General features: G+C 36.9%; 4 protein-coding genes and 1 pseudogene across 10 annotated transcripts; 4 read left to right on the plus strand and 1 right to left on the minus strand.

The window, feature by feature from the left end:
- Nucleotides 1-1,585: 1,585 nt before the first annotated feature.
- On the plus strand, nucleotides 1,586-7,787 carry LOC147512508 (protein ENHANCED DOWNY MILDEW 2-like; annotated as a pseudogene). Its single transcript, XR_015214988.1, has 8 exons — nucleotides 1,586-1,810; nucleotides 1,928-1,994; nucleotides 2,386-2,479; nucleotides 3,786-3,827; nucleotides 5,879-5,979; nucleotides 6,053-6,127; nucleotides 6,243-6,361; nucleotides 6,575-7,787. The product of XR_015214988.1 is annotated as a protein ENHANCED DOWNY MILDEW 2-like (transcript).
- A 1,622-nt stretch (nucleotides 7,788-9,409) lies between these two features.
- On the plus strand, nucleotides 9,410-15,348 carry LOC147512509 (disease resistance protein RGA2-like). Its single transcript, XM_086595535.1, has 5 exons — nucleotides 9,410-9,947; nucleotides 10,427-10,716; nucleotides 11,021-13,887; nucleotides 13,997-14,105; nucleotides 14,952-15,348. The coding sequence occupies exon 3, from the start codon at nucleotides 11,071-11,073 to the stop codon at nucleotides 13,804-13,806; it is 2,736 nt and encodes a 911-aa protein (XP_086451661.1). The 5' UTR covers nucleotides 9,410-9,947; nucleotides 10,427-10,716; nucleotides 11,021-11,070; the 3' UTR covers nucleotides 13,807-13,887; nucleotides 13,997-14,105; nucleotides 14,952-15,348.
- Nucleotides 10,414-11,050, plus strand: LOC147512510 (disease resistance protein RGA2-like). The gene is made up of 2 exons (XM_086598736.1): nucleotides 10,414-10,947; nucleotides 11,009-11,050. The coding sequence occupies exons 1-2, from the start codon at nucleotides 10,414-10,416 to the stop codon at nucleotides 11,048-11,050; spliced, it is 576 nt and encodes a 191-aa protein (XP_086454862.1).
- Nucleotides 15,349-15,860: 512 nt separating the features above from the next.
- On the minus strand, nucleotides 15,861-19,826 carry LOC147512511 (SNARE associated Golgi protein family). Of its 5 annotated transcripts, none has more exons than XM_086595537.1 (6): nucleotides 19,324-19,548; nucleotides 18,831-18,967; nucleotides 17,839-18,100; nucleotides 17,056-17,292; nucleotides 16,689-16,906; nucleotides 15,861-16,313 (listed from the first exon to the last, which is right to left on the minus strand). In XM_086595537.1, the coding sequence occupies exons 3-6, from the start codon at nucleotides 18,079-18,081 to the stop codon at nucleotides 16,043-16,045; spliced, it is 969 nt and encodes a 322-aa protein (XP_086451663.1). In that variant the 5' UTR covers nucleotides 18,082-18,100; nucleotides 18,831-18,967; nucleotides 19,324-19,548; the 3' UTR covers nucleotides 15,861-16,042. The 5 variants fall into 5 exon arrangements, with proteins under 5 accessions (XP_086451663.1, XP_086451664.1, XP_086451662.1 ...); XM_086595538.1 differs by having other exon boundaries at nucleotides 19,152-19,548; XM_086595536.1 differs by lacking the exon at nucleotides 18,831-18,967 and having other exon boundaries at nucleotides 19,324-19,826.
- Nucleotides 19,827-20,781: 955 nt separating this feature from the next.
- Nucleotides 20,782-24,608, plus strand: LOC147512512 (methylthioribose-1-phosphate isomerase-like). Of its 2 annotated transcripts, none has more exons than XM_086595541.1 (11): nucleotides 20,782-21,132; nucleotides 21,234-21,361; nucleotides 21,442-21,497; nucleotides 21,927-22,085; nucleotides 22,156-22,255; nucleotides 22,347-22,489; nucleotides 22,597-22,702; nucleotides 23,463-23,601; nucleotides 23,690-23,958; nucleotides 24,061-24,180; nucleotides 24,424-24,608. In XM_086595541.1, the coding sequence occupies exons 2-10, from the start codon at nucleotides 21,260-21,262 to the stop codon at nucleotides 24,133-24,135; spliced, it is 1,149 nt and encodes a 382-aa protein (XP_086451667.1). In that variant the 5' UTR covers nucleotides 20,782-21,132; nucleotides 21,234-21,259; the 3' UTR covers nucleotides 24,136-24,180; nucleotides 24,424-24,608. The 2 variants fall into 2 exon arrangements, with proteins under 2 accessions (XP_086451667.1, XP_086451668.1); XM_086595542.1 differs by having other exon boundaries at nucleotides 20,895-21,119.
- The last annotated feature ends 747 nt before the right edge of the window (nucleotides 24,609-25,355 follow it).

A 25,355-nucleotide genomic window follows, 5' to 3' on the forward strand; every position in this document is an offset into this window, starting at 1 on the left:
TATGCAAATCGATACATAAGCATAATATCCCACCATACCAGAATGACCATTGGAAAACAAAACATGTCCAATAAAAACATCAAAAAGCCCTAACATACCGATCATCACCCTCACTACCGGTAGAACGGTTAAAGCTAACTCCGCCATGTATCGGGATGCAAGAGGGGTTCCATATATGCAGTCTTAATATGAGATAGCTTAATCCCAGAAGAATCATAAGCATTCACACCCAAACGAGGAAAACTCATAAGCATACTATCCATATTCTCATAATTTGTATGAAAAGGTATCGGTTGGCCTATACCGATACTCAACCCAGAAATCATAGTGAAGTCTAGTTGTATGAACCTTAACTCCGCACAAGGAAAATGAAATGTATGAGTTCTACTCCACCATCTTTCTACTAAAGCTATAACCACGCCTAATCGGCCTTTCTCATAATCCGCGATCAATCAAAATACCCAAAGGTGTATACAAAATATTATCTCTAATATACAAACTCATCCAAACTCTTAATAACCTTCCACCACTCTCTAACACCAAGTAAAGCCGATCTAACTCGGTAGTCAACAACAATATATTGATATTATATAAAAAAATAATAAATGCGATAAGATAAATAATTAATTGGTCCAACTCAACTAATTAATATTCAAAATATTTAATCAAAACTAATTAATTACCCGAAAGTATTAGCCATCGCGACTCGACACGTGTTTTGTATCACGTAGAAGACACAACTTCCATATCAAGTGCTTCTCCAGTGCAAATTGCCAATCAAGTCGCTTATCCGATATTCCAAAGACATAGGGATGTCTATCGGTAGCGACATCCTCGGGTTCTTCTCCCCATCGCCTTCTCCCCACCAGATTCTACTTCCTCGTTGTTCTTCTCCTCATCGCCAATGTCGCCTGTGGTAACGCCAATCATCACCGGCCGAAAGGTTCAAAAGGATCCATATCAAATTTTAAGAGTTTAGGTAGGTTTTGTTTTTTTTTTAAGGAGAGGGTTTTATAATTGTGAGAAGAGGTGAAAGTGGGTTTTTTAATTCGTTTATATAAAAGTAGCACGCGCGGTGTTATGAACATCGCTGTTTTGCCAAAACCGCGTGGGCTTGAGCTTTGGTTGTTTTTTTTAGTGGCGCGATTTTGGCAAAACCGTGCGTTATATATGGCTGGGTTTTGCCAAAACCGCCAGCGTGTTTCTGCAGTTTTTTATGTTGTTCCTAAAGTTGCTTGGTGTTTTTTTGGTTTGGTGTTTTTTTTGGTTCAAAATTTTAGTATTTTTTTTAGTTGCTCTGCTAAAGATGCTCTAATATACATTAGTTGGGGTCTCAGGATCTCCAACTTATTAGGGCAATTTCCCAAACATGCCCTCAATAGTGTCATTTGTTCCCAATTCAATAGTGTTATTTGTTCCCAATTCGAACAATGCCACGAACTTAGTGCAAAATGTACAACAAATATGCAGCAATGTCAGGAGGCTATGACCTGGGGTCTAATTGGAAACAATTGACCTTATTGAGGGCCTGTTGGGGAAATTACCCAATTTATTATATCTTACAGGAAAGACCGTCTCATCATTTTGGGCATCAGCCCCGTCACCCACTAATATGTGCATTTCATCTCTGGGTAATATTTCTAGATAAAGCAGCTTTTAATTTCAATGATTCGAAATTGAGCCTAAAGCAAGTGTTTGAAAATTCCCTTGACCCTTCAGTGCATCTTATAGAGGAGAGTTATTTAGCTCAAGAAAAGATCATTAACTTCAAACTCAAAACTCGGCGTGTTTGAAATGAGTGTACGTCAATGTATGCACAACACACACCTGTAAGGCTGTTACATTGTTAACTAGCAAAGTACCAAAAAAAATGTGACGTAGATGGGGTCAGAATACATGGAACACTTACACTGCTCACCGAATGTAGGTGCTGGGAGATCAGAACAGCAATTTGAAGTCACATTTGATGATGCTGTAGAACAGAATCTGTTGGGCCGTTGGGGTAAGTGAAAAACATGGATAACAGCAAGTTAAATATCACTAGATATTATGTGAAAACTGTCGCAACTCTCTAGATCTGAGATTTGTTAAATCTGTATATCTACAAAGAATCAGTATGTAAGATCAATCTGTGTTACCTCACTTTTTTGGACTACAATTCACATGTCTATGCAACAACACACCTATTTGTACTAGTAAAAAATGCACAAGAGTTTTACTTTCCTTTCCAAGTCTCATGTGCTTGCTAATACGCCGTTACACTTCCACTGTCCCACATATGACTTTGTGTGTATTAGGTGCAACTTGAAGTTTTTGATAATTTGTCACAAAAGTGATTAAGCGTGTTTCTATGAATTGTACTGACATTAGTTTTTGGTTGTCGTAGAATAAGCTGGGAGTCTATCTTGCACCTTTTCTACATGGCATGCGCTATACATCTTTTGGTCGTCATTTCACAAAGGTGGACAAGCTCAAGGATGTACATGGCGTATCTAACTATCTAAGTGTTTAATGTTTTTGTTTCTTATTTATTTAATTTTATTAAAAAAAATTATGTTGGCATATTGAAAGTTTTAAAGCAATTGTTTGGCATGTTCTTATGTTGCCCAAGACTAATTTGTTTCATATCTTTGAATGTTTCACTAGTAATGCCACTGGCTCATTGCTTTAAGTCTATAAAGTTGAGATCCTCTATTGCACTCTCTTGGTTAGTAGAACACAGTATTAGATTGTGATTTGGTAACTTGGTAAGGAAAGTTCAAGTGGAGATGTATATAGATTATAAGGAAGGGAAGGAAAAGATCTTCTTCCTTGGAGATAGCATAAAGGTTTATTTAAAACGTTCTTCACTGACATTTTAAGATGAAGAATAAGGGCTTGTTGTGTAGACCTTAAATGGAGGGAAGTTAACTGGGGCAGGAAAAGTATATGGAGGTAAATGTGTAGGAGATCTTGTCAGACACTCAAATAGAACTTTCATTTGTAGTGGTTCGGTTTTCGTTATTCTGTCGAAAATCTGCTAGATATCTACACTCATTGACGAAGAGCTCACTGAGTCACTGTCGAAGATTTGCCTTTCATTCCAGATTGCCTGTCAAGTTTGACTGATCTGAGACCTCATGCGGGTGAGCAGAGTAGTAATTAGCATTTATTCTCTAATCAATGCTAGCTATCTTTAAAACCCATCACCATCTTCACGAGCTCTTCTGCGGGGTGTGGTAGCAACGTTGATAGACCTCTATTAGGCTGAGTCCAATAGCTCCCTATCCCTTTAAAAGTAGTGTTAAAGTCAATAAAGTAGAGCTAAAGTCAACAAAATAGAGCTAAAGTCAACAAAATAGAGCTAAATCATTATTTTTCTATGTATATATACAAAGATTTTATTCTCTATCTCATTTTACTCTCTATATTATAAAAATAGAGATGTAGAATTCCTTTGTATATATAAAGAGGAAATTAATGATGAGTCTTTGCTTTTAAAGGGATAGGGAGCCATTGGACTCAGCCTTTTAGGTGTAGCTCCTTATCCAGTTTTGAGTCTTTAGCTCTTTTCTTGATTTTTGTTTATTTACTTCTTGAGGATCCAAAGTACTAGGAACTTATCTGGACTACGCGCCTTGTCCTTTTTAATTTTTGTATTGCCCGAAAAAGATTTTCATTTATTCACCCATTGAGGAACCAAATTACAACCTTGTTTCTAGTGGGTTGTATGCTGATTATTTCTATTGAATATTTTCCTTATTCTTAAATGTATTAATGCTGATAGCCCTAATGCTGGTATGCAGATTGTGGATAAGCTTCATTGGTATGTTCAAGATGGTGATATGGTAAGAGCTTGTACTTATCCACTCATTTTCATTTTTTTCCTACTTATATTCAGGATAGATATTTTGACTTACCATGACTTTATTAGCGTTGCTAATAATTCGGCGGCTATCGTCTGTTGCATATATGATATAATGAATGGATCTTCCTTTGACTGGAACTTTCTAAGATGCGATCATTCTTTGCTTCTTTTCTTGCCTATTCGCCAGTTAATACCAGAATTTCTTGTATTCAAGTATTTAACCTCAGTGGTGTGAGGATAAATTGCATGTGTTAGGCACTCCATTTAATAATTGAAATGCTATGTCCACACCATGTCTATACCCTATCCATGTTGTACCCATGTATCCTAGCCAACAATATTTGGAGCTCTGCAATCTTCTTCAGTTCCACGATTCACTGATGCAAAGCGTGAATACATATTAATTTTTTATGAAGGGTTTTTTTTCTTGAGTCAATCTCCATCAGTGTGTAGTGCTTTGACTTAACTCCTCATTCCCAATATCATTTGCCTTTGCACCCCCAAATTTAGGCATCAAATTTGTGATTACCAAATTTATCCATTTCATTCAAAACGAAGGAGATGATAAATTAAGGAATAAGGAGGAAGAAGAATGAGAGAGGAATTGACTGAATGGCTACCCATTTTGGTGGTTTGACTACGTTTTCTTTCTGGCCATATTTTTGGGAGTGTCTGGACAGCAAGTACTAACAACATTGAAGCGGCAAGCAAAAATGGAGGATCTAATCACAAAAACTTGTGCTAATGCAACAAGACCAAGTATTAGAGAAACATATTCTTCTTCAGTTAACATATTCTCTTTGTTTGACTGAACTAAATAAATTTGGTAAACCCAATTTCGATGCTTAAATTTGAGGGTGTATAAGAACCCCAACGGATATTTCATAAGAGCCAAGTTGGCAATATGCTAAATTCAACTGTTTGGGTAACAGAAAATTCATAGAGTGGGGGACAAAGTCAATTGGTTTTGGAAATGCGGGTTAAGTAAAAACAGCTACACACTTATGAGGGGTTAACTCAAAAAATCCCCAAGACTAATTTATTATTTTTTTTAATTTGTATATTTTATAGTTAATAAATTTATTATTTATTTCGTAGCTTCTCTTTTTAGTTTTTAAAATTAATTAAGAATAGGAGTTGGACGGTTTCGTATCGGAGTTTCAAGTTTTCAATTAGAATTAGGAGTTGTCTTGCTACAAGGCCTTAAAACCTCCTTTGCAAATTGGTTGTTATCGATTGTTTGCTTAAGAGAATTGGTTTGTTCTAGTCTGATTGTTGAAACCCCAGCTTTAGGTGTTGATTTTATTGGTTAATTGATATTCTTGTTGTTTGCTTTCACCAACAAACATCATTTTGGTGTGGAAGCTGCAAGCTGTTGGTTGATTATTAAGAAGAGGTAGAAGAGAGTAGTCGCCACCCAATTACTGGAGCTTTCATAAATTGAAGTAGTATGATTAGAAAAACTCGTGACTTGAATTATAACCGCCATTATACTCCTTCAAGAAGTCATGAACCCCCCTCTCCCTTTCGCTCTCATACTCCTGATTCCCGCCATGAAAATTTTGAGTTGCGAAGATCGGTTTTTTGTTTTCAGGATGATGACTGCATCTAGGTAGAGTCCAATTGCGACGATGAGGAGTACTTTTTGATTCAAAGTGTAGAACAACTGTGCTAAGGAGTGCTAGCAATTTATATTTTCTTAATTGGGTCGATATTCATAATTTATAGATTTGTGTATGTTCGGACTGGGTTTTATTCATCCATACTAATTACTATTATCTAAGAATTCATTTCTTGTTGTTCTTAAGTTGTGTACTTCAGTCATCTCCCTGTTATTGGTATAGTTTGCAATTCTGTGTTGAACTCTAGCAATGGACTTTGATTTATGTATTTATTTAATCTGGTTTCAGCTGGCCAGCATTATCTGCTCATCATGGATATAGTGCTCCTTATAAATATAGAGCTCATCATTTACTTGAGTAAAAATTCAAAAGAAATCATTTATATAGGTGCTTACCATTTCCTTCACAGATAGTGGATTTCTGCTGTGGCGCTAATGACTTCAGTTGAAAAAGCTTGATGAAACTGGAAAAAACTGCTATTTCAAAAAATTTGATCTTTTTCAGCCAAAGGTAGTATATTCTATTTACATTGTTACTCTAATCAGCCATTGATATTTAATTCTTGGGCAATCTTTTCCTGCAGAATGATTTTAGCTTTGAGCAAAGAGATTGGATGATGGTCAAGCCCAGTGAATTGCATACTACTGGGTCGAAATTAGTAAGAAATTAATAGTTTGTCTTTTTTATATTCCGCCAGTTTCAGCAAGTTAAATTTACCCTCCTGTAGCAGGATTCAGAGCTTTACCATATTTTTGTTCTTCCTTTATGAGTAGATCATGGGTCTTAATCCTCCTTTTGGGGTTAATGCACAACTTGCAAACCAGTTCATCAGGAAGGCTCTCGAGTTTAAGCCAAAGCTCCTCATTCTTATTGTTCCGCAGGGAACAAAAAGGTAGCTTCTCTCTCTCTCTCTCTCTCTCTCTCTCTCTCGCTCTCGCTCGTATGTAGAACTTACATTATCTTATTGTTAACAGCCCAGATAATTATGATTTGGTTTGGGAGGATTGTTTGAGTCATCATGTAGTCTTTTTTCGTATAATTATAGTTGCATTTTTTACTGTCACATTACCCATTTGTGGTTACTGACGTTTGCATCTTTTTGCAGTCCTTTTACTTGCCTGGATCCATTGATGTGAATGATAACCAGATTGAGCAATGGAACGTAAAACCGCCGCTACTATATCTATGGAACCGGCCTGATTTAACTCCTACTCATAAGGCCATAGCACAGAAGCAACATCACATTTTAAAAGAGGTACCCGTGGAAGAAAATCCCTATGAGGGTAAGTCTAATGAAAATATCTCCTAATAGCATGTACCATGGTGATATGTGCAACCTAAAAAATGGGGATGAAAACTATTACAATCAAATAGATGACCTCCATGAACAGAAGAATGACAAAGCAAGATTTGAAGGCACTTCATGTATTATACCTAGAAGGCAGCACGAGATCACCGCCACACTGGTTCAGTTGTCGACAAAATCAATCATAGAAATATTATTAGTAGTGAAGACCAAAGCTATCATGGCATTGAGAGAGAAAGATCTCATGATCATCCTGTGACGAGGCAAGGTGTGGGAAAACAACCAATAGTCATTGCTGGGAGCCTGGGACACAAACAAGGGTAAAAAGCGAACTTGAATCTGCTCAAGCCTCAGAGACTTATTTAGGGATACATTCTAGAGTTACTTTACCAGCTAATCGAGCCGTTCGAACTAGTTCAAAGAAAGGTCGACTGTCTGAAGTTCTTGAAACTTCTTTTGACAGGTTAAATAGCAAAGAAGGTAATCGACCCCTGCACATCGGTTCAAGTTTAAAAACACGGAACAGGATTTGCAAGGATTCGAACTAGGACCCCACAAGAAGAATTGGATGACAATGCAAGGAGGTATAATTCAAATGAGGTCGGTCAATTTGTAAGTGAGACGAATAAGTGGTTATCCGGTGCATATCTAGGCCACGAGCATAGTATACAACATTCAAGTGAACAACTTACGGGATACATGAGTCAGGAGCATGAAGACCTTCAATGTTATGGTCGAGAAGATTGCAATTTTTCATATCATAATCTCATTGGAATGAACAGAAGTCCAGCGGTCAAGTCAGCCAACAACAAAAGTTTGGATCCAAGACAATGCTGACAGACAGTCTTGAACCACAATACACTATTGGATCCCACCCTGGCTTCCATCAAAACCTTTCGGGCTTTAGAGAATATTGTAATTTAGTTGGTTCATGTTGAGCACTATATTCGTACTTTAGAGAATATTGTCGGATGCATTTGTATGGTATAATGTGAATTTCATGCTTTATTTATATTCTCATACTTGACAAAAATCATAACTTTGAAGATGGTTTTCATATTGGATATTACTATCTTTCTATTTAAATGTTTGCCTAGGCAATGTTTAGTTGACACTGGGTCTCTGTCCCACTGTTAGCGTTTGGTGGACCAGTAGTAACCGAAGGAGGAAGAGTGGTTAGTGTGCCGGCACACCCATTACATTATCGCTCGAACAATCGATTGACCACAATTTTTTTGTTGAGCACAACTTCACATAGGCGCGTAACTGCATAATGGGAACAAATTGATACTGATTAGGAATCCAAGACTGATAATAAGGGGAATAAGCTTGATACATCAGTTGTTGTTGATAGAAATTAGGATGATAACCAAATGACAGAGACATGCGTGAAAATTATGAGGAGGCGCCATTAATGGTGGTTTCGCTTGTGGTGGCTGAACTCTAAACCAAAGGAGGACTAACCTCATCAGAAATCCTAGAATTTTGTTGTTGGGCAGCTAGAATTGCATTCAATGGTTCTTGCATTGTTTCAAATTTAGCATTCTAACCCTTTTTTTTTAATTTAGATCTCTGGCTTCTTTATATATGACATATTGAAACTTTACTCTAAAAAAGTGAAAAATCAAATCTCTGACCTAAAAAATATTGAATATTTTATTTTTATTTTTATTTGTGCTCTCGATACCAAAAACAAATAAAAAAAACCCTAAAAGTCTTGTAATTTTTTCTTAAGCATTCATAAGCATCAATTACTATGAACCCTAATTACAAGGCCTTATTTATACGAGTTAACACCAAAAAACCAAACAAACAAAATTAAGACATGCAACTAAAGAAACATGACAAATAACTAAATAAAATAAACCAACTAAAAGAAAATGGGCGTCTTATGCAACCCACCTATGGGCTTGTCTCGAACTCGATGTCCACATAAATAAGTTTTGTCAGAATTTTCTCTTATTGAGAGTTTTCTATCCAACAAATGGAGTGTAAAGTCCTGCTATTATAAACTTTTTCTCCCATTAAGTAGTTAGATTTGTACTTAGTTTCAGACCTAAAACAAACGACACCTTGGTAAATAAAGGGATGTACTTGGTATTAGTAAAATTGTCACTCCACCTACCAGATGTTGGTTTTGAGTTTGCTGCAGCAGTATTGGATACACTTATTTTTCGGTGGTGTTGTTTAGAAACTAAGTTACATTCTATTTCCCAACACCTAATATTGTGGGTTTTTTTTTCGAGTATCCCACCATCCCTCTTTGGATCATGTGATGCAGGACTAGAGGGTTGTGATCTGTAAAGGAGAAGAGATGATGATGTTGCTTGGGTTGAACCGATGTACTAAACGTGTAGTATTGCCTATGTATCTCCCCAATTGTAGAAGAATCAAACCCTAAAACGTGTAGTTTATCGAGGTGGATCTCTCTCTTTTTTATAGGAGAGAGCTAAGAATCCTAAGATTAGGGTTTACCTCGCTTAAAGCGAGTTCCTTCCATTCCTAGGACTCTATTTCCTATTAAGAATCCACTCTCTTTGGAAGTCTGGATCTGGACAGCATCCTCCCCGAGTTTCCTCTTTAATCGGGCCATGTTTCCTTCGAAATATCTAAATCAGTTCCTAATGACTTGGAGAACACTTTATTTTATTTATTAATCAATTATCCTTTAGCAAAAAAAAAAAAAAACGTTCTGGCAACACACTCAGATTCTTGCACTCTCAAATTCTTAGAGATTGAAGAGTAGTTATGTGTTGTACACCCTCCCAAGCCAAATCTTTCAAATTCTAGATTCCAAAGGCAATGAGGAGCTGAAAGCCAACCACTGAAACTTCCAAACAGAGTAAGTATTAGAGTCTTGAGGCCCGTTACCATTGATCTGGATATAATCCTCATGAGGCCCGAGATTTTCAAGCCTTCGTGGGAAGAATTTTCAGGATCTTGCAGGTTTTAATGACCGAAGTCCGGAGACAAGTAAGGTTCTGCAGCGGTGCTTCTGGAAGACAATCCACTTCATTACATCTCTCCACTGCTAATTCCTCAATAGACAAAGGCAAGTAGAGAGTGGATGCGCATGTACTGACAACCATCCTTGATCCTTCCACGTTAGGCATGCGATAGAGCGAGAGAGAAATCAACTTTGGAAGTGTCCTCGAAGTCCCTAGCCAACTAGGTAAGAAAACACCTGGGTACCTTTGAATGCGATAGATCGTATGTGGATGAAGTCCTTCTACCACCTCCCTGCTGATATTTTCATGCAAAGAATTAAGGCTACCTTGATCATCACCAACCTGACCACCACACATTTAGCTTCTCAATCCTCTTTTTATCATTGGATCGTTCAGCATCCTTTTGATTGCATTCTCAAGCCCTTTTATCGTTAATTCTCCTTTAATCTGGTTGTCTTTCCAGCTCTTGGATACGAGCAGTCGAGCACACTCTGTACTTGAGCACTTGAGGCCCACGAATGTGTGAGGTGAGGGCCTTGAGGGCTTTTTCGGCCCATGGACCGGGTCGGGGCGGCCGGGCTTGAGGGCCAAATTGAGATAACAGCGAACCTAGGCGGCTTTGCCCTTGCCATTTACATTTACAGATTGGGTGTCTTTTCTCTTTCTGTTGTTTTCCTTCTGATTATCGCTATGGCTCATGCAGTGATCTCTGGTGCGTTGGAGCAACTGCGTTCTATCCTCCAAACAGAGGTGAATCTATTGGCCGGTGTACGTAATGAAAGCGAAAAGCTCGCTGATACACTCTCTCTTATCCTAGGAGTGCTTGAGGATGCAGAGGAAAAGCAAGTCAAAAGCGGAATAGTGAAGGTTTGGTTAGAACAAATCACACGCATCTCCTATGTTGCTGACGATGTATTGGACGAGTGGAAAACCGAAATTCTTAACTCACAGATCCAATTACTTGATGACGACGATGTTCCTGTCAGTCAGAAGGTTTGGTCCTGCTTGTTTTCTCTATTTTCTTGTTTAAAAAGTGTTAATAATGTACGCATTGATTTTGGTAGTAAGGTGATTGACATAAACGAAAGACTAGATCGGACTGTCAAAGATATAGCTCTACTTAATCTCACCGAAAGGCAAAGTCGTGAAGAACCTCGACCAGTAACGAGCTCTATTGTTGATGATTCTGAGATCTATGGCCGTGTTGATGATATATATAGTATAGTAAGCGTGTTACTAAGTGAGACTAGTCATCATAATTCACATGTTCCACTCATCTCCATAGTTGGTACAGCAGGTTTCGGCAAGACGACACTTGTGCAAGTAATCCTCAAAGATAGGCAAGTGATGAACAACTTTGAAAAGTTGATGTGGGTTTGTGTCTCGAAGCCTTTTGATCTTGAAAGGGTGGCCAAATCCATTATTCAACAAGCTACTGGTAATGTACCTAGTATTGTAGGGTGGCAAGATCTGCATGAACGTTTGTCTGAATCCATACAAAGAAAGAAGTTCCTTCTTGTGCTAGATGACGTATGGACCTATGATCCAGAGATTTGGAGAAAATTGAAGGTCTCACTAAAAGGTGGTGCACATGGAAGCAGAATAATAATTACTACTCGAGATGAGAACATTGCAAAGAGGATGACCTCCACCTATATACATAGGCTTGGGCAATTGTCTAATGAAGAGTGTTGGTCATTCTTTAAATATATAGCTCTCAGGGAAATACAAGACAACCGCAAAAAGTTTGAAGAAATCGGAAAAAAAATTGTCTGGAAGTGTAAGGGTGTCCCTCTAGCGGTAAAAATTATTGCAAGTCTTATGTGCCTTAAAGGATCCATACTAGAATGGGAAGATGTATTGGCAAGTGACATATGGGAAGTAATGTCGGAAGATGAGCATGGTTTCTTACCTTCTCTTTTATTAAGTTATTATGCATTGCCTCCACATTTGAAGCGATGCTTTTCTTATTGTGCTATCTTTCAAGAAGATGCAGAAATAGATAAAGATGAATTGGTCAAGCTTTGGATGGCGCAAGGGTTTATTAGCTATGATAGCTCAAAAGATCTAGAGAAAATTGGTACATACTATTTCAATGATCTCGCGATGCGCTCTTTGTTCCAAAATTTTAAAAAAGACAGTGAAGACATCATTGGTTGCAAAATGCATGACCTTGTGCATGATTTTGCCCGGCATCTCGCAAAGAGTGAATCCTCTATTTTTATGGAGAATGATAGAGAGGTTGGTAACATCAGGTTGCGTCATTTTGGTGTAGCAAATGCGGTGTATACTAGTTCACATCTTAAGTTAATTATGTGTCAGATGACATGCCTTCGGGTATTGAACTTGCATGGCACTTTTTTAAGAGAACTTCCAGATGAGGTGGACAGATTGTTACATCTGAGACACCTCAACTTGTCTAGCATGAAGCTGATGAAGGAGTTACCTGAAACAGTATGTAATCTAATTAATTTACAGACGTTGAACTTAAACAGGTGTAATTATCTCAGGAAACTACCTGAAGGAATTGGGAAATTACTTAATCTTAGACATCTCGAACTTGAAGGAACTGATCAGTTGAGTTATTTCCCGCGGGGTCTAGAGCGATTGAGTTCTCTTAGAACATTAAGTACAATCATATTTGATAGTGGAGGTGGAAAAGGATGCCAGATTGGAGAGTTAAAACTTCTAAACCATCTCCAAGGAAAACTAACAATAAGGGTATTGGGACAAGTGGCGGACTCAAAAGTGGCAGAACTAAAGAAAAAAGAAAAGCTCCGGTCCTTGGATTTGCGGTTTTCTAAAGAAAGACATGATGCTGCAAGAGAAGAAAACATAAAAAAGATAGAGTGTGTTTTGGATGGTCTACAGCCGCATGCAAACTTGGTAGAGTTGTATGTAAGAAATTACGAAGGGAATAAATTACCTTCGTGGATGATGTCAATCAATACAGCTTTACCCAATCTGGTGGTACTGGAACTGAGTTGCTTCAATCAATGCTCGGAATTGCCTACTTTGGGGAGACTGCAATACCTTGAATTCCTTATTTTATCGGAGCTGGGCTCAGTGAAATGCATCGGATGCGAGTTTTATGGACTGGGAAGTACTGATGGTACTACTACTGGTGGTGAAGATTTAGTACAATCGGTAGTAGTGTTCCCGAAGTTACATACGCTTCAGATTTCTAATATGGAACAGTGTGAGGAGTGGCATTTACCGATCCAAAGAGGCGTGGAGATTTTTCCAAAGCTTCGTAGATTGACTGTTAATAATTTCATGAAGTTGCGAATGTTACCACCAGGTCTCGGAAAGCTAAAATCTCTAGAAGAACTTGATCTACTAGGAGTGAAATTTCGAGGCCTGCTTTTCCAAATTATTACCAGGAACAGTAATGATAATGTTACTCTTAGCGCTCAAGAAGGTGGAGAATCAGCTCCGCCATTTACAGTGTTCCCAGTATTGAAGGAACTTAATTTGTCTGACATGCCGGAGTGGGAGGAGCAGGAGATTGAAATAAAGCTTCCAATAAGAATAGATGATGAAGAAGAAGAAGGTTTCATCATGCCCTGTCTTCGCAAACTGCAGATCAATTCTTGCCCTAAGTTGAAGGTGGTGCCGCACTACTTGTTTTCTCCCGCACTCAGAAGTCTAGAGATAACTAATTGTCCACAACTGACGGGGAGGCAACCTTGCCTTCCAAACCTCCTTGAAGAGCTAGAATTATTGGGGGATACGGGTATTTTTTCAAAGTCAATAGTGCCGCTAATCAGTGGAGTGGGTTCCCCCAATCACAACGAAAATAACTACCCAAATCTTCACTCTTTCTCCATCATGGGTTCTTACCAATCGTCACTTCCCCAAGGCTTCAACCAACTCATTGCAATTCAAACATTGGAATTTGCTGATTGTGAATTCCTTGACTTCGCGCCAAAAGATTTGAAGCATCTCCCCATGCTTCAACTACTGAAAATTCGTGATTGTCCAATTCTGGAAGAACGTTGCAGAAAAAGAGAAAGCTGGACCATCAATTCCCACATTCCAAAGATCTTCCTTAATTGGGACGGTGATTTCATCCCAGAATAACCGATTGATCAGTAATCCAGTGCCTAGTGACTTGTTCACCAGACAATCATGCATCATGATCAACCCAACCCACCCCAACAGGTAATATTGATTTTAAGAATTTCAAATTCCCATGTTGTTGCCAATTCTTTACTATACAAGCAATATGTGACTAACCAAAACTTTGTTGTTCCACTTGACACGTTGACAGCCAGATTTTGCTTTGGAGCCATAAACAGAGTACGTGTTCATAGAGTTTTTGAAAGAGCAATTTTACTAGACACCCTTGGGTTCTCTTCTTCCTCCCCTTCCCACTTCAGGTATGAATATTATTTAATCAGATTTGCAATACATTAGTTCCATCGAAATTTATTTTGTAGAGAAGTTGGGTTCTTTTATAGCATGCAGCAGTTCTCTATTATTCATGTCCATTATCCTTGTGTAATGGTTTTCTTCTCTTATTGGAAAAGTTACGCTCATCAAGCGTACATATAAAATGAACTCCTATTGGCTAATGGAATGACTTTGCAAAACCAAACAAACGGTGAAGTTAGCAAACTCTCTATCCTCTAATTTTCTTCAAAATGACCTAAATGTAATGTTCAAACTTCAAACTAAAAATTCTTAAGATGGACGTATGCACACGCACATTGAGCGTGCCCAAAAAATACGAGCATAATATATTAAGCTACCATGTGAAACTGGAAATAATGCTATATATGCTTGTAGCATCTATCTCTTCCTCTTGGTCTTTTAACCTTTTGTTCTTACACTCGCTTTCAAATCAAACTATTTTTCCTGAAAATGTTTTTGTAAGTTCATACGGTCTACATTAAGGTGGAAGTCTTAGCGATGTATATTTGTTGGAGCTATTTTGAAGATAATATGCTCTGGGATACAAATTTGTTGTACTTGGAAAATTGTAATGTATTTTAGTACATGTTGGTCTTACAAAATGGAAATTAAAATTAATTTTTGGAAATTAATTTCCTAATCAATTATTGTATTAAAATTCATTTTTGCAATCCCGGAGAATTTAGACAATTACAATACTTCCCAAGTTTTGGAAAGAGTAGTGTCGTTATTGCAGTTAGGTACTCTTTGTTAACTACTAGCCTTTGGGCCTTGTTATTAAGTTAGAGCTGATGTTATTTTTTTTTTCTCAGTTCGATACCCCTCAGGAGCACGTGCATGAAGAACATTAACGAAAGAAAATCCTCATGGAGTTCCCCATGACCGTTCCAGTGACTTTGGGTAGATGTCCATGCTTAGTTAGCAAAGATCTTGATGGTGGCCGACCTTCAGCCCAGAAACTGCTTAGACCCGATGACAGAGCTTTTTGATTAATTACAAACCCAAGTGCACACAGCACATTTCAGTAGTTTGGCAGAAACCGGCACAGTATAGCTTAAAGCATGCATGTAGCTTGAAGGTCTTTCAGCTAGATACAAGGATTTGTGCTGCGTACTCCAGTGCATCGAAGATTCGTAAATTGTTATGGAGTTTGTTTTAACTTTTAACTACGATCTATTTTTGAGTATTATGATATTTTGGCAACCAAAACGTCATCCTTTAGGAATAGTCTAATCATTAACATATCATACTCCTTGTCCTTTAGCTTTTACACAAAAAAAATGTAGCAGTACTGTAGTAGGCATCTTGTAAAGACATTTTGGGCATTAGCCCCGTCACCCCCATCCCCCACTAAGATTTCGTCAAAGGGCATTTCAGTAATATTTTAGGACATTTCAATGATTCGAAAAGGCCTAAAAAGTGTTTGACGGTCAAACTGCATTGACGTTTTAGACAGAGTCTGAGTTTAGGGGGCAAGTCTACATTGTTAACTTACCTGAATTTGGGGCAAGTCTAATTCATCTTTGAAATTTGGGGGCAGGTCTAAAAAAAAAAAAAAAAAAAAAAAAAAAAAAGATGATGCTGTAGAACATAATCTGTTGGGGGTATGTGAAAAACATGGATAACAGCACGTTAAATATCACTAGATATTATGTGAAAATTGTCACAATTCTCCAGATCTGAGATATGTTAAATCTATATATCTACAAAGAATCAGTATGTAAGATCAATCTGTGTTACCTCTCACTTTTTTTCTTTCTAAATTTTATATGGTACAACAACTCAATTTCCTCTAGTTCCCCTTTGCTACAACAAATATAGAGGAATCTTAACTCAAACATGTTAACTATTCAACTGTTTGCCATAAGCCATAGCTTTACAGCAACTGTTACCAATCAGCACATTACAGAGGAAAGGGAAAGGTTCCGAGATGTTTTGGTCTTTCAAGGGGAAGCTTCTCGATCTCAAAACTATCAAGGCCACCAATGGCTGCAGAAGATTCTCCATTTCTCTCCCTCTGTTTGAGCTCATTTAAGGCTCTCTTAGCATATACAGTGAAAGCAACTGTAGTGACAATTGCAATGACGAGAGAGATGGCATTGTAAACAATCTCCACGGTTGTAAGGTGATGATTTCCATACCTCACATCTGCTAATGTCCTAATTAATTTCCCACTGCACCAAAAACCATAAAAAGGGGGGTTTCAATAAGTTATCGAGGTACTTGTTATATATGTGAATGGGATGAAGGGATCCCCTGGATGAAATACCAAATGACTGTAAGAACCCACAAAACAAAGGAAAAATTCCAACAAAAGCCTATATTAATCAATCCAAGACCATACAAAGAACTTGATATGCTTCTGTTTAATATGTGACTTCCGCATTTATCAAAAGGGAAAAAGAAGACTTCCACAAATCACAAGTCTATGAAAGTGCAAAACATTCTTCTCTTCCTTTTCATGATTCACCCTCAAGTATAGACTGACACTGTAGATTAAGAGAGAATCTGACCTCCGAGCAAAAAATAAAAAAAATAGAGGATCAGACCTGTAGATGTAAATGAAAGCTTCAGGTATCATTCCAGCTATCGATCCACATATATAAGGCCAAAATCTCATATTAGTGACGACTATGGCATAGTTGAAAATTGTGTAGGGGAAAGGAGAAATCCTGAATATAGCAACCACACGAAACTGATGTAACCAACTCCCTTCCCCAGCCAATCTAATTATGGCAGCTTTCTCAGGCCATCTTTTCAACCATTGCTGCATATTTGATGAAAAACAAAGTATAACAAATAGCAGAATGAGAAACTAAAGAAAATGTAAAAATCATCAATCCAGCCAGATAGATTTTGATTCAAATAAATAATTAGATTGTATCTTAAAAATAAATAAATAAATAAACAACTCACATGGATGCGGTCACGGAACAGCAAGCCAATCAAATAAGGCAAGGCCATCCCTATAGTAGTTCCAACCATGATTATAACAAACCCAAGACCATATCCAAATATCATTCCTGCCAGCCACATGGAGGGTCCAGAGGGGATTAAGAGCAGAGGAAAAAATGCTAAAGATGCAACAAGCACAAGTGCTAGGACTGGTCGACCAAAAGCCGTGGCTTCCCATTGCAAGATTGGAAGGAGCACCTACAAAATAAGGAAAATATAAAGTAGCGACATTGTAGTAGCAGTACAAGTAATACAGTTCAATCAACCGTGAACCATGTCCAGGTTCTTTACGGCGGACACACTGTGTTAACACTTCAACGTTATCTATATTCAATGTTTAATGTATCATTGGTTCCAATAACATAAACTCAAGTGGATGGAACTTCCACTATATACTTGCTTGCAGCAATCTGCATTGTCACGCAAATGGGGTGGTGATGGACCTTGGGTACAATCCCCCAAGACCCAACAAGTTGAGCTTCTGGTCATTAACGAAAAAATTATAAATACTAGTACAATTGAAGTCATAATATGATGATAAATTTATGTTTTAAAAACATACCAAATACTACATGAGAACATAAAAACATCTAAGATAAAAATTTAAAAGAAATGTTCAGTACTGGCCCCCACCACTCACACACACTGAAGACTGGTGTTTGCCGAACACATGCACCAGTATCAGTAAAAGATTTTATGGGTCAGAAATACATAAAACCATTCAGCAAAAAAGGATAAATGTACCTTCTCTAAAAGAAACGGAGCTACCCATTTCAAGGAAACAAGTAATAATATTGTCAAAAGAAAGCACCAGAAAAGAGCCTTTAGCCACCAAATTAAAGATTTATTCCTTGTTTCTGAATGAGCTTGTAAGAAATCAGTTTCTCCTATTCTCAAATCATTTGATATGACCAGACTGACATATTCACTATCTTCCCTTGCATGTGCTCCTGCGTTCTTAGATTCCTCCTCAGGTGAATTCACCATCTTCACGGGATCAGAAGATCTGTAAATGAAAGAAAACATTTTTGAGAGAGCAAAGGGAGTATGAAGCGAAAAAACATATGCAGAAATTAGAACATAATAAAAGAATAACAGTGTTTAAAAAATTCAAGTAATTTATGAACCACATGAATTCATGGTCAATGTTGAGACATGACAAATTGACAATCCGATACTGATCAAGTGCATAAAATTGGTTTTCATTAATTGCCAGGATTCTTAAGACCACTTAATGGAACCTAGAACCATCTAAGCAGATAGCCCCAGTTTGGTTTAGCTAAATACTTGGAAACTACTATAAAATGCTACTTCACAGATGACATTTCAAACATGAAAGGAGTCAGAATTGGCTCCTTGAGTCTTGGATGGTTTATGTAAAAAGATTAAAAGAGTAGTGCCTCCTAAGTGTGGTATCTAACTTAGCCCGTATTTCTCTTTTAGGCTTTGATTGGCCCACAACCACAGTCTGTTTCTTGGCAAAATTCTATCAAAAACAATGGTACAACCTTAAATATGGTTCAGTTATTATTAGGTCTCAAATCTAACCTCAATCAATAAAGTGGAGATACCGTTGGATCCTGAAATGACGCACTTAAATACATTCTACTGAAAAACAATATCGTGTCTCAACAGCTAAAAAACCAATAAGAAGTCTGGTTGGATGCAATTATGTTTCCATGCATATAGTCAGTTAGGATATTTAGGACAATCAAATGAAGTTGTAACATGTCCACCTGGGGGCAGAGGATGCACAAGTTAAAAATCCATAAACAAGGGCATATTCATTGTTTGCTCCATTTTCTTGTACTGCAGACTATTTTTTATCATGCCCACACATCATTTCTTTTTCTTTTTCTCTTCTTTCTTTGTTCTGAAGGACAAGCATAAGGCAATAATGGGCAGGAGTTATAATAATGGGTAAAAACTAAGAGATAGTAAAAATATAGTGATGATGTTGAACTGCACTTCTAAAAAGAACCTTATTCCTAAACATTTTCTTCAAAAAAGAAATCAATTCAGCATACATGGAAAATAATTAAAGAACAATATTATACCTGTACAGATAAATACTTAACACACCTCCAAAACCTAAAACATATGCCAAATTCAATTCCTCTACAACAAAAAAATCCCCAAATCCAACCAAGTAATATGTACACAGAAAACCATCCAACACAAGAAACCAAAAAAAGTGTAAAAAAAAAAAAAAAAAAAAAAGGTATATACCTCTGAGTTGTCTTGTTGAGAAGCAGTCCAAGAAAGCAGAATGATCAAATCCTATATGTTGATATATATCAAGAAACTAGTTCAACCTTGAAGAAAGAGAAAGAAATTTGTTTATCTAGAAAAGGAAATAAGTGGGAAGGTGTTGTTGTTATCAACTTATTATGACTACACCAAAAAAAAACTTAAAAAAAAAAAGGAGCAAATTTCAAGAAATAGAGAGTTTCAAACTTTTAATGCAAGTTGGTTCAACTATCTTATTATTATTAAATTAATTTTTTCTTTTTGGATAAAGAAAGCTCATTTTTGTTTTACATAATAAAAGAAAATTAAGATATATTAAGTCAAATTACTCAACTATATTAAAAATGAACATTATTAATAATCACGTGAGTAATAATGAAACAGTAAAGAAAAAACTAAAAATTGACTTTATTACCTTATATTTATAAGTGGGGTCAAGTAAAAAAAACATAAGATTCGTGAAGTGAGGAACTTATTATAGTGGAGAGTGTATCGAGTTTGCATTAGTAGCAGCTTTGTATTCAAATTCAAAGCAAAGCGTGTATTGTTCGATTCAAAATGAGGTGAATTTTTTAAAGAAAATGTGAGATGGGAGATGGGAAGGAAGGAAAGTGTCCGAGTCAAAAGTCAGAAGTATATTTTAGGGGAGTGATGATGTGGGTTACAAAACGGTACAAAATATATTTATCTAATTACCAATTTACCAGTAGAGAAGTGACGGGCAAATATATCAGGCTTAGCTGGATAGTTTTTTTGAAATCAGCTTTTGAACCTTGCAACCAAGTATCAAAGTGCATCCACGAGATATACTTTTGAAAATAGTTGCGACTACAACACGGTTATTGTCTTATAAAGGAGCAATATTCAATTTTTGTGAAATTTGAGAGCAATTAGATAAAATTTGCACACAATTATGTCATTTCGGATGATGATATTGTATTTTTGAACAATATATCACTCATAGAGTCATAGGGACTTTCAAGTTTTCAAATAAATCCCAACCAGTGATTTAAAATAACTACAAATAAAAAAGAAAAATAATTAATTTTGGCATTCTCAAGATTTCATTCTCAACAAGGGGTGAGGGTTTAGGTAACCTAGGTTAATTTATAAAAAAATGTTACTCTTTGAATAATTTAGCGAGTTCAGCAAGTCCTTAGAGCATTTCTATTTCTCTAGGTGGTGGTAGTATACTTTTTAAATTTGAACAAAAATCGCAAATTTTGACAAACTCTAACTGGTCGCAAATATCGACCGCATATGCAATTATAGACCTTACCACGCGCGCCATTGGTACTGGCGCGCGAAATTACCACTGTCGCGCTCCAAGTTAAAAAAAAAAACTCTCGCGACATTTCCACTGTCGCACCAAATTAAAAAAAAAAAAAAAAAAAAAAAACTTGCACAACATTAGTAGTAGCCCGCGCCAGTACCACTGGTGCGTGGTGCTGGTTAAAGTCAAAAAAAATTTATGCGACATTACCAATGTCGCTCCGCATCCAAATTACTAAATTTGCGAACAAAAATGTGAATGGACAAATAATGCAACCGAATATATTATAACCTAGAGTTTGAATTCCGGAAAATTCCAAATTTTTTTCTTGAAATTTGAAAATTTTAAGATGTGAAATTACCCATTCAAAGATGCTCTTACACTAGAAAACCATAAAGAGGTCCCAATAAAAAGCACAAAGCACGCATTTTCACAACCAATACCGGACGCTATCTTAAGATTATTCCCAGTCCACTATCCCAAACGCATATTTGTTCTTTTGGTAGTCTGCTTACGTAAAAATTCTCTATAATAAATCTCTCTTTGCAACTCACACTTCCATTTGAGTTTCTCTTTCTTCTCACTAATCTTTTTGATTGGCTTTCTTCTTGTGAAGGGAAGGGTGGGTTTTTCACTTAAATAATGGCTCTGGAATCTGTGAAAAGTGAAGAAATACAAGTAGAGAACAACTCTTCTCTTCAGGCTATCTGCTATAAACGTGGTTCACTTCGTCTACTCGACCAGGTTCGTTCTTTTATTTATTTGTCCATCTACTTTATTATTTTTATTACAGTAAGCTCAAATTTTATGAATGGAATGTGCAGACAAAACTTCCTCATGAGAGTACTTATTTGGACGTTCGAAATGCCACTGATGGATGGTAATAATCCTTTTTGTTTTTCTCTTTTTATTTGTCTTATAATTGTCTCTATCCTATGTCGTTTTCTCGATTGGTTGTGTTTACTTGACGAGGTGGAGTCAGCATAGATAGGATTTTAATTCTGTTAAATCTTGTATGGGAACTTGTTTGTGGTTTTGAAGTCTATCATAGTGTCTCTTTTGATTCCTTGTGTAGCCAACTAGCATCTCTTTCCTATTTATCCATATCAGTGTTCTAGCCCCCTAGGGGATGGTCGATTTTTTCTTTGTGAAACTTTGACTCGTATCCAGTAGTATACTCAGACTATATAAGAAAGTAAATTTAAAGAAATTTAGGCTACTGGTATTTTACGAGGTTTGATTGATGAACAAACTAGGAAGAAAGAATGGATTGATTTTGACCTTTTAGTATCTTTTTTTTTTATTCCAGGAATACTATAAGGGATATGGTGGTTCATGGGGCACCTGCAATTGCTATATCCGCAGCCCTTTCCCTGGCTGTGGAAGTGTTTAACATGGAGCCGTTTGTTGGAACATCTGAGAATGCAGCTTCTTTTCTTTTCAATAAATTAGACTATCTTGTCTCCAGGTACCTCTTTTTTCTTAAGATGTCGTTTCATATCCCAACCATTATATGACTTATGAATTATTATTTGCAGCCGTCCAACTGCTGTAAACCTGTCAGATGCCGCAGTAAAACTTAAAGATGTCATAACAAAGAGTGCTGCTTCTTCAGGGGATTCTAAATCTGTTTTTCAGGTAGTAGATTTAACTCTAGATTCTAGTCTTAGAATGATTGGAAAACTGTTACACTGATGAGAAACAAAAACGCTGTATTATCATTCTTCAGGCTTACATAGAATCTGCTGAAACCATGCTTGAGGATGATGTTGCTTCAAATAAAGCTATTGGTTCATATGGAGCAAGCTTTATTAAGAATACTCTAAAGGATTCTAAGAACATTTCTATTTTAACTCATTGCAACACTGGCAGGTGCTCGGACTTTGCAATATTGTAGACTTTCGCGTTATTCTATCGATCTAGTAAGAGCTTATGTAAAATAGGTTCTGATACATTTACCCTGTACATTGTTTCAATAGTCTTGCAACAGCTGGATATGGTACTGCCCTTGGAGTTATCCGTGCACTTCATACTGATGGGGTCCTTGAAAAGGCCTTTTGCACAGAGACACGGCCTTTTAACCAGGCAAGTACACCAACATTTCCTTGTGTCTTTGTCATTATAGTTTTGGCATTTGAATTTGACCGAAGCTAGTCATTTTAAAAAGATGACATGATACCTAGGGTGTTTATGAAACAGCAGCATTAGACTATAATCCAATACATCAAACAGCTATCTTGATCATCCTATACTACAAACGTCCAATACTATAGTGATTATGAAAAAGAAATTGAACAGGAGCATTAGAGTCTTTGTTTAAAGGCTGTATTGCCTAGGGTGACATTTTACACAGAGAGAAGTGGGGTGTATTGGATACTGACTATTAGTGAGGCATTCACTCTATCACAATTTTTCAGAGTCGTGAATTAGTGATACTGGTCAACCGTAGTGAAATTTGTTAAAAGCTTGCGAGTTGAAACGTAAAAGGTGTAATCCCTTGGCTGATTTTTGTTATGTAGAAATCAATGTGCATGGATAAAGTTACAAATTGAGGTTAGTAATGACATAATCCCCAGAAATTGTGTCGTCCTAGGGATCAATTTCTCTAAGCAATACGAGATCTGCTAGTTGTTGTCATTGATTTCTCAAAACATTGTAAATAATAACTTTATTGTCATATTATGGAATGGTCAGTTGTTAACATTAAAAGGCAATTAAGCCCCATTGTAATCCATGAGCCGCTCAGTGGATCTCTTCAACAAATAATTGTTGTGTTGGTTTCAAAATTGAAGTACATATTGTGTCTTTAAATCCTAATATGATTCCTCTCATTCTGCAACTTCAGGGGTCTAGGCTCACAGCCTTTGAGTTGGTTCATGATAAAATACCTGCCACTCTTATAGCAGATTCAGCAGCAGCTGCATTAATGAAAACTGGACGTGTTAATGCTGTCATTGTCGGAGCTGATCGTGTGGCTGCAAATGGTATACACTTGCACCAGTCCGTTATAAGGCTGGAGATATATTTGGGTTCTTTTAACATAATTTAGCGTGCTTCTTTTCTACAATGCAGGTGACACTGCAAATAAAATTGGGACCTACAGCCTAGCCCTTTGTGCTTTACATCATGGGATTCCATTTTTTGTGGCTGCACCTGTGACTTCTATCGATCTGGCTCTTTCCTCGGGTAAAGAAATTGTTATCGAGGAAAGATCTCCAAAGGAGCTCTTGAATTCTCGAGGGGGACTTGGTGAGCAAGTTGCTGCATCTGGGATCTCTGTTTGGAATCCAGCTTTTGATGTTACTCCCGCAAATGTTATAACTGCCATTGTAACTGAAAAGGTCTCCCTCTCTCTCTCTGAGAATGCATTTGCAATTCATAAATCACGTACAGATATGAGGAAAATTTTGTTTGATGACTTCTTTCACCTAATTCATGACCAGGGTGTCATCACAAAGACTGGGAGTGATGCTTTTGACATAAACAATTTTATTCAAAAGGCAAATGGCTGCAAGTGAGAGTGGTTCTCAGCATTGAATGAAGTTCATCAAAGAGATAATAAGGTACATGACCTGTAATTCATCATTTGGTTAGAGCACTGCTGGTATTTTTCCATTGTATGGTTAGGAATGGAGCTTTACATACATAATTAGTTACCTATATTCTAGTTTTTCTCCAAGCATAAAACTCTCAATTGGAGGGAGCTTTTCTGTTGTTCTAAAGAACGCATCTCCGAGGCTTTTCCAGTTGATAGGGGATGCAAAATGGTGCCATGGGATAAAAATCAAAATTTTCTTTTCATGCAGACCTTGAAACTTGAGTGACAAAGTGATCGATTCTAAAGAAGCTGAAGGGAGGGCAACGAAAGAAGCTGTTGGCTGTGGTGTTGTAAAATTTGATCCTCTTTTGTTTCTAAAGACTGAATGGTCAATTGTATCCAAAATAAAAATAAAAATAAATATTGAATGGTCAATAAAAGAACTTTTGAGCCCGGTGTTGTCTTATTTTCTGCCGAACATTTTTGGAACAAAATTGAAATAGTTTGGCTGTTACGAAGAAGCTTGAAATAGTTAGTTTTTATGTCAATAAGAATGTTGTGGAGTTGCCGTGATGAACTTGAAGATTTACAATCAAAAGGAAGAACTGAAGAAGTACGTTAATAACAACATACATGTTTTGCAAGGATACAAATGTGTTCGGTTGGGAAAAATGATAATTATGTGTAATCTTCAAAACAACTCTGTAATTGTTACTTCATAGTCTTACAAGAGGTTCTCAAAAAAATTCATGGTTGTTTCACTTTAATGAAGTTTAATCCAAGGTTCTAAACTCAAATTTTTAGAGACGGACTCAGCAGAAGATAAGCCACTCCCTTAAAAGTAAACAAAAATCCTGGGTAGTACACTTGTACTTGTACACAAAATGCTTCATTAAATTTGTTTTTCCCAGACCAATAAAATTAAGAGACATAGATTCTCCTCTAAAACAAACAGGTTCCTTCCGAAAATTGCAAAACCACTTTCTAAGAAGGATTCATCAGGTGAAAGCTTTGAATGGGGATGATACTCCCTCTTTTTGCAATGGCTCCAACTCATTACATCAAATTGACGTTCCTTCGAAGTTGACATCACTGCTGAGAGCCTGAAAAGATACTAGATATAAGCTTGCTGGGAAACTAAGGGAACTAAGTAGTTCGGTAAAATTTCTTTTCGAGTTTTTGCAAGTGAACACAAAGACA

The sequence above is a fragment of the Coptis chinensis genome, chromosome 3, assembly GCF_015680905.1.
Source record: "Coptis chinensis isolate HL-2020 chromosome 3, ASM1568090v1, whole genome shotgun sequence".
Taxonomy (NCBI): domain Eukaryota; kingdom Viridiplantae; phylum Streptophyta; class Magnoliopsida; order Ranunculales; family Ranunculaceae; genus Coptis; species Coptis chinensis.